The sequence below is a fragment of the Bison bison genome, unplaced genomic scaffold, assembly GCF_000754665.1.
Source record: "Bison bison bison isolate TAMUID 2011002044 unplaced genomic scaffold, Bison_UMD1.0 scf7180017864353, whole genome shotgun sequence".
NCBI classification, from domain to species: Eukaryota; Metazoa; Chordata; class Mammalia; order Artiodactyla; family Bovidae; genus Bison; species Bison bison.
In genome coordinates this window covers 6,882,697-6,891,459 of record NW_011494925.1, presented here as the reverse complement: position 1 = coordinate 6,891,459, position 8,763 = coordinate 6,882,697, and the positions used below count along the sequence as shown (strand labels likewise).

The window sequence follows — 8,763 nt, the reverse complement described above, 5'->3', positions numbered from 1 at the left end:
ATGGATATGAGAGTTGGACTGTGAAGAAAGCTGAGTGCCGAAGAATTGATGCTTTTGAACTGTGGTGTTGGAGAAGACTCTCGAAGAGTCCCTTGGACTGCAAGGAGATCCAATCAGCCCATCCTAAAGGAGATCAGCCCTGGGTGTTCACTGGAAGGACTGATGCTAAAGCTGAAAGTCCAATACTTTGGCCACCTGATGCAGACAGCTGTCTCATTTGAAAAGACCCTGATGCTGGGGAAGATTGAGGGCAGGAGGAGAAGGGGACGACAGAGGATGAGATGGCTGGATGGCATCACCGACTCAATGGACATGGGTTTGGGTGGACTCCGGGAGTTGGTGATGGACAGGGAGGCCTGGTGTGCTGCGGTTCATGGGGTCGCAAAGAGTCGGACATGACTGAGCAACTGAACTGAATGACCCTCTTAAAGTAACTAAAAACTGGAGCCTAAAGCAGTCACTTTAAACCATAAAGACATAAATAAAAAGGAATGCTGTTCCTGGGCCTCATTTTAAGAGGCAGTACTTTCCACCTTGAAGCATCTGACCTGTTCGAAGTCCCGTTCAGAGTCCCACTCAAAGAGTCCCCCTCAGCCCAGGGCTTCCGGGGTTACTGTCTTCTCTTCAACCATTACACGTGTCCTCTTACCTTCAGCAGCTCCTTGCAGCTGTCAAGCCCAATGTCCACAAGAATGCTTTTCACCTTTTTCCGTACCTTCCTGATGTTGTCAAGATTCTCCACGGGAATTTGAAACATTTTTGAAATTTTCCTTTAAAGGAAAGAAAACAAAATTATAATAAGTGTATACACACACAGACACACACACACACACACACAAGGCGCTAGTGGTAAAGAACCCGCCTGCCAATGCAGGAGACATAAGAGACATGGGTTCGTTCCCTGGGTCAGGAAGATCCCCTGAAGGAGGGCATGGCAGCCCACTCCAGTATTCTTGTCTGGAGAATCCCATGGACAGAGGAGCCTGGTTGGCTATAGTCCATAGGGTCAAAAAGAGCCGGACACAACTGAAGCAACTTAGCACGCATCCATATATACACACATACATGTATGTGCATAAAATTTTTAAAAACAAGGTAGGTAAAGAAAGCAGAGTAATTTTCAACAAATTATTCTGGGACAATTAGATTTCCACAATCAAAGAATAAGTTGGATTCTTTCCTATTAGTATACACAAAAATTAATTCAAAATGAGTCCTATACATCCATGCACAAGTGAAAACTTCAAAACTCTCAGAAGATAACACAGGCATAAATTTTCATGACATTGGACTTGGCAACAGGTTCTCAGATATGATATCATAAAACACTAGCAACAAGAGAAAAAGTAGCTAAGTTGGACTTCATCAAAATGAAAAACGTACATGCTTCAAAGAAAACCATCAAAAAAACGAAAAGAGAATCCACAACATGGGAGAAAAAAATCATTTGTAAATCTTATTTCTGATAAGGAACTTATATCTAGAATATATAAAAAAATCTCCGATGACAATAATTAAAGAACAAATATGCCAACTTAAAAACAGGAAAAGGATCTGGATATTTCTACAAAGACAATATACAAATGGCTATTAAGAACTTAAGAATATGCTAGGCAACATTAGCTATGGGGAAAAGCAAATAGAAACCATCATGAGATAACTCGTCACACCAACTAGAATGGCTGTCAATCTTAAAAGAAGTAGCAGTAACAGTGCTGGCACGGATGTGAAGAAAGTAGATCCCCCATACACTGCTGGCAGTAATGGCAGAAAAATGGTGCAGCCGGTCTGGGAAAGTCCAGCAGGTCCTCAAGGATTAAACATGTAAGTACCATATGAACCAGCAATACCACTTGAGAGAAATAAAAAACCTGCATCCAAACAAAAGCCTGAACAAGAACGTTCACAGCACCATTACTTGTAACAGTCAAAAACTAAAAAGCGCAAATGTCCATCAACTGATAGATACATAAAATGTGTGTATCGGAAGAATGGAATATTATTTGGCCATAAAAAGTGAAGTACTGATGCATGTTACACTGATAACCCTTGGGAAATATTATTCTAAGTGAAAGGCATCAGACACAAAGGACCACGTATTATATGATTCAATTGATAGGAAATGTCCAGAATAGACAAAATTTACAGAGACAAAAAGGAGAACATTGGTTGCTTAGGGGCTGAGGAGAATGGAAGGTGATGGCTAAGTTTCTTTCTGGAACAGTGACAACGTCCTAAATCGACTGTGGTGATGTTATGCACAACTCTGTGAATGTGCTAAATAAAAACCACTGACTGTACACTTTAAGCAAATGAACTGTACGGAATGTAAATTACATCTCAGTAATGCTGCTTTTGGGCTTTTCTAGTAGATCAGTTGGTAAAGAACTTGCCTACAATGCAGGAGACCCAGGTTTGATTCCTGAGTTGGGAAGATCCCCTAGAGAAGGAAATGGCACCCCACTCCAGTATTCTTGCCTGGAGAATCCCATGGACAGAGGGGTCTGGTGGGCTACAATCCATAGGGTCGCAAGAGTTGGACACATCTTAGCAACTAAACCACCACCAACTCTGCTTTTAAAATATCTGAAAAGGCATAAAATTAAAACAAATCCTGTGGTAGCTGACCAGGATAAAAGGTACAGCTGTGACCTTATTATCTGTAATAAATACGGATTCTAAAAATATATATTTGTTAATGTGTATGTGTATATTGTACAGCTCAGGCCACTGCAAGAGCCTGGAAGTAGTTACACACCAGTAGCAGACCACGCCTTGGGCTCAAATCATCCTTTCTAAATATCACTTTCCCTTAAAAGGAAGCAGGGCTCCTTGCAAAAATGGCTGATTTCAGGGCTGGAGCACGGAAGAGACAAAATGATCCTAGAATGTCTTCTGCCAGAAAATAAAGGAGTTGCTCAGAAAACGGGGAGACGTGTCAAAAGTACTCAAGTCAGCTTGAAGAAGTTTCCACAAGCCAAGTATGGGACAATGTGAGTACCAAATAAATGACAGTAACAGATTATAACCTGCGGCCCTGAAGTTTCCAAAGATAATATCACCGTATCGGCCATCCCACATGCTTTCCTCACATGTCAGTGACACTCCCAAGCAGGAGAGGTATCTACGCTCCCACTCCTTGGACCTGGAAAGAACTCGGCAGCTCCCTCGACCAATAAAGCATGGCTATGTGAATGCCCAGGCTAGACCACAAAACGCCACACACTTCCTTGCCCTGAGGGTACCATTACTCTTGGACTCTAGACTCCTTATTGCAAGAAGCTCAACTAGCCCACATGGAAAGGCTCCACATCAACCACTGAACATGAGAGTGAAGATGCTCTTACAGCCTGCAGCTGTCCACTCACCCCAAGTCTTTTGAGTTTTCTCAGGTGAGGCCCCAGACATTGCAGAACATAAACGAGCCATCTCCCCTTGCTCCCACCTGAAGAATTACTGAATTTTTATATAAAATGTTTCACTCCACGAAGTTTTAGGGTGGTTGGGTATTCAGAAACAGTTATCAAAATATAACCCACTAGAACATGAACTCAAGTTCATGATAACAAAAATAATTAAATTTAAAGTTTAGTCAAGAACAGGGTATTTTATATCATTTCCAAGCACCTCCCCACAAAATACTCATTAATAACCAAGGGGAAAACAGTAATTCACAGAAGTCTGGAAGACATCCAATTAAGAGACAAAATTCCCTGTAAACTTCAGAAGTATCCAGATGATACAAGAGCACCATTCATAATAGCCAAACTGTGGAAACAATCCAAGTGTCCATCAAATGGTGAACACATGAGCAAAACATGACATATTCATACCACAAAACACTACAATAAATATAACTAGGCACTGATGCACACAACAGCAAGAATCAATATCTCAAAAACATGATGCTAAGTCAAAGAACACAGATGCAAGGTCCTCATATTGTCTGACTCCATTTATATGAAACGCCCAGGAGAAATCTACAGATATAGAAGGTAGATTAGTGGTCAGCTGTGGGTAACCGCACATGGACAGGTTTTTGGGGAAAGTGCTGGAAATGTTCTAATACTAGATTGTGTTGTTGGTTGCACAATTCTATAAATTTACTAAAAATCAACTAATTATACTTCTTAAAGACATGGGAACACCAGACTACTTTACCTGTCTGCTGAGAAGTCTGTATGCAGGACAAGAAGCAACAGTTAGAACTGGACATGGAAAAATGTACTGGTTCTTGGGAAAGGAGTACAACAAGGCTGTGTATCATCACCCTGCTTATATAACTTATATGCAGAGTTGTTGTTGTTCAGTCCCTAAGTCATGTCTGACTCTTTGCGACCCCACTGTCTGCAGCACACCAGGATTCCCTGTCTTTCACTATCTCACAGAGTTTACTCAAACTCATGTCCACTGAGTCAGTGATGCCATCCAACCATCTCATCCTCTGTCATCCCCTTCTCCTCTTGCCCTCAATCTCAATCAAACAACCCAGCATCAGGGTTGTTTCCAATGAGTCGGCTCTTCAAAGGAGGAGGCCAAAGTATTTGAGCTTCAGCTTTCAGCAGCAATCCTTCCAACGAACAGAGTACATCATGGGAAATGCCAGGCTGGATGACTCACAAGCCGGAATCCAGATTGCAGGGAGAAATATCATAACTTCAGATATGCAGATGATACCACTCTAATGACAGAAAGGGAAGAGCAACTAAAGAGCCTCTTGTTGAGAGTGAAAGCGGAAAAGTGAAAAGGCTGGCTTAAAACTCAATGTTCAAAAAACTAAGACCATGGCATCTGGTCCCATCACTTCATGGTAAATAGATGGGGGAAAAGTGGAAATAGCTGCAGATTTTATTTTCTTGGGCTCCAAAATCACCGTGGACAGTGACTGCAGCCACGAAATTAAGACACTTGCTCCTTGGAAGGAAAGCTATGACAAACCTAGACAGCACATTAAAAAGCAGAGACATCACTTGACGACAAAGGTCCATAGTCAAAGCTATGGTTTTTCCAGTAGTCATGTATGGATACGAGACTTGGACCAGAAAAACAGCTGAGCACCAAAGAACTGATGCTTTTCAACTATAGGAAAAGACTGTTGAGAATCCCTTCGACAGCAAGGAGATCAAACCAGTCAATCTTAAAGGAAATCAACACTGAATTGGAAGGACTGATGTTGAAGCTGAAACTCCAATACTTTGGCCACCTGATGTGAAGAGCTGACTCACTGGAAAAGACCCTGATGCTGGGAAAGACTGAAGGCAGGAGGAGAAAGAGACGACAGAGGCTGAGATGGTGGGATGGCATCACTGACTCAATGGACATGAGTTTGAGCAAACTCTGGGACATAGTGTAGGACAGGGAAGCCTGGTGTGCTGCAGACCATGAGGTCGAAAAGAGTTGGCCACTACTTAGTAAATGAACAATAACAATACTTAGACAAAGAAGGTGCAAGGAAAAACTACGGAACTGTTTCAGATTGTGAGAGACTAAAGAAAATTAAATACAATGTGTAATTCTAACTAGATTCTTTACTATAAATAATGTTTCTGGAACAACTGGCAAAACTTCAATGTGGGCTGAGAATCAGATGCTAACAATGCATTGATTTTCTGATTTTGATGGTTGTGGGTATGTAGAATGGATTTTGATGGTTCCGGGTATGTAGAATGTCCTTATTGTAGGAAATGGACAATACTGGAGTCATCTGGCATCTTTTCTGGCAACTTAGCTTCAAATGATTCAGGGGAAGTTCTTTGTACACCGGCAACTTTCTATAAATCCGAAACTATTTCAAAAAAGGTTTTAATGCACAAACTATAAAAACTACAAACAAAATCAGTTAAATTTGAGTTAAAGAAATGTCAGGTAAAATAATGCCAATTTTCAAATTATCAAAACAATAATTTAAAGACTGATAATATCCACTGGTAGTGGCATCACCGACTCGATGGACATGAGTTTGAGCAAGCTCGGGGAGTTGGCGATGGACAGGGAAGCTTGGTGTGCTACAGTCCACCGGGGTACAAAATGTCAGACATGACTGAGCGACTGAAATGAACTGAAATGAACTGACTGGTAGTGAGGTTAAGTAGAAAAACATTAATTTCTCCATGTTTACACATCGACTGGCAGTATCTCCCAAGATTTTTAAACAATTTCTCTGAGTTGGAAATTCCACTTCTAAACCCTTTACAACTCCTCCTCCCTCAAGGATAAGCTTGGAACCCCTTCTAAGAACTCCCAGAATGGCCAGTTTATACTTATTTCATTGCACTCACCTCACTACGTTGTAATTATTTCCTTATATACCTATTTTCCCTTTTGAACTAAACATCTTCAGGGCAGGAATCATGTTTCTCTGAACATCTGGGCCTATCACAGAGGTTCAAAATGGACAGGCTGTAGAGGATTGGTGAGTTGGAGTTCAAGACATTCTAAGTAAATAAATCAGCATCAAAAAATCACTGAGGTAAAGGAGTATCTGAATGTATTTGGCAAAAGGTAAGTAAAACTGAAAACATGGACTGGAATAAAACGAGACATGAAAGGGGCATTAGAGCTAACAGTGGAAAGAACTTTTTCCCGGGTAATAAGAAAATATGAAGTATCGAGAAGCCAATTTGGAATGGGTACATTTTTCAGACAAGTTACCTATGTAAAAATTATATTTCAGGTTCAGTAAAAAGCGAGTTTGAAGGATCATTTAGCATTTTAGAACCAGAAGATACAAAAAATCATAGCAAGTCAAGTTTTAAAATAATAAAAATCATTAACAATAAAATGCACAAAACTGGGTTCTAGGCTTCAAAAGCATAATTTAAAAGGCAAGTTGTCAAGAACCTTGTGGGAGCATTCTTAAAAATTAAGCACAGCGTCACTTTCAAGCCCAGACTGGCTTCTCTGGCCAGAGCAGCCTCAACAGAAACTTCCCTTCACCTTTTCCACTCACTCCACCAGATGTGCTGGTCTGTCCTCCTTAGAGTTCCCGGAGCACTTCTTTCCCAAAAGCTGGCTGATAAATAGGACTGCCCAAGGTTAAGACCATCATCCACCTATATCTAAAACAAAGAAGCTAAATGTATTGCTTGCAAAGAAATCTGGCCTTACATAGCAAGTGCTGATCTTATCACAGTTGAGAAACAGTAGTACAGGGATTGGCCACATTTCACAGGATGGTTCCCAAGCTGCTCCTGACAGGCCAACTCTCAGGAGGAAGGCGCTGAAGAGGCTTCCAGTGATCAGGCAAGTTTTAAAGGGCTCTGCAGGTACTTGTTCAAGGCTTGGGAGAAGGGCCAAAGTCTTCGTGAACCTGCAGAATAGGAGCTTTTTATTCTCAACTGTACACGCTCCCATTCCCTCATCATTGTTACTGTGGTTCCCTCCCTCAAAACAAGTACACAGGTCCATTCTTAATTTAAAGAAAAAGTTTCCTGTTTATAGCATTTACTGTTTTAGGGAAACCAAGTAAACATAATAAAATAAAAGACAGGTAAATCACAGAAGTTCTGTCAAGATCCTTGGTCTACTGTTGCCAATCACTTTGGGGGGAAAAGCTGACTTTTACCATATTTTATCCATTCTCTAAGAGATGCAAGATTCTACACAAAAGGCTGAGTAGATTAATTAATTAACTGGAAAAGAAGTTGCTTAATGCTTCCATATCTATAGATCCTTTACTGATGCTATTCTCTATATATTCTTAGTACTCAATTAAATCTGTATTTTCACCATTAGGAAACAGCAGGCTAATGCAGCTGTACTATCTACCACGTTTAGTTTACAGTAAATTATTCTTTTCTTTTGTATTTTACTATTATTTTCAGCTGTGTTCGGTGCTTGCTGCTGCACACATGCTTTCTCTAGTTGCAAGGAGCGGGGTTTCTCTTGTTGCAGAGCACGGGCTCTAGGTGCACAGGCTTCAGTAGCTGCAGCATGCAGCTGCACCATGCAGGTTCAGCAGCTGTGGCTCATGGGCATATTAGCCGCACAGCAGCTTCTGGAATCTTCCTGGATCAGGGATCGAACCTGTGTTCCCTGCACTGGCAGGCAGATTCTTATCTACTCTATCATCAGGAAAGTCCCACAGTAAATTACCTTTAATTTCACAGTGTGTGGTAGACATGAATTTACCAAAAATCGCATTAAAGTGCAAAAGAAAATCGGAGAAGGCAATTGCACCCCACTCCAGTACTCTTGCCTGGAAAATCCCACGGATGGTGCAGCCTGGCAGGCTGCAGTCCATGGGGTCACTAAAAGTTGGACACGACTGAGCGACTTCACTTTCACTTTTCACTTTCATGCATTGGAGAAGGAAATGGCAACCCACTCCAGTGTTCTTGCCTGGAGAATCCCAGGGACAGGGGAGCCTGGTGGGCTGCCGTCTATGGGGTTGCACAGAGTAGGACACGACTGAAGTGACTTAGCAGCAGCAGCAAAAGAAAATACTATTTTCCAAAGAGGCACTTAAAGGGTTTTTGTTGCTTTTTAGTATCACGATCATATAAGAATACCCCATTTCAAAAAATACACTGTAAAAAAATGTCATTCTGGTAATAAACAGTAATTTTTTAAGTCATAGAACTTTCTTGTAAGTTCCTGTGAAATCTAAGTTCTGTAATGATTTCACTTGCAAAACAATCCAGAACAATGATCTCACAAGCAAGACTCTGGAGCCACACTGCCTGAGTTCAAGTAAACTCCACAGTTAACTCCTAGTTGTGTGATCTTTAGCAAGTTACTTAATCCAAGGGCCTGTTTTTTCTG

At 41.2% G+C, this 8,763-nt stretch overlaps 1 protein-coding gene across 2 annotated transcripts in view; it reads right to left on the bottom strand.

Moving 5' to 3' along the window:
* ADNP2 (ADNP homeobox 2) overlaps positions 1 to 8,208 on the bottom strand; it is a 28,226-nt gene extending 20,018 nt beyond the window's left edge. Inside the window, exons 1-2 of one of the 2 annotated variants that reach the window (XM_010855084.1) lie at positions 6,937 to 8,208; positions 650 to 770 (exon numbers count right to left, since the gene is read on the bottom strand). In XM_010855084.1, the coding sequence (XP_010853386.1) occupies positions 650 to 757 (108 nt within the window). In that variant the 5' untranslated portion in view covers positions 758 to 770; positions 6,937 to 8,208. The remainder of the gene's footprint in view (positions 1 to 649; positions 771 to 6,936) is intronic. The other variant, XM_010855085.1, reaches the window with a different exon arrangement.
* Between the last annotated feature and the right edge of the window lie 555 nt (positions 8,209 to 8,763).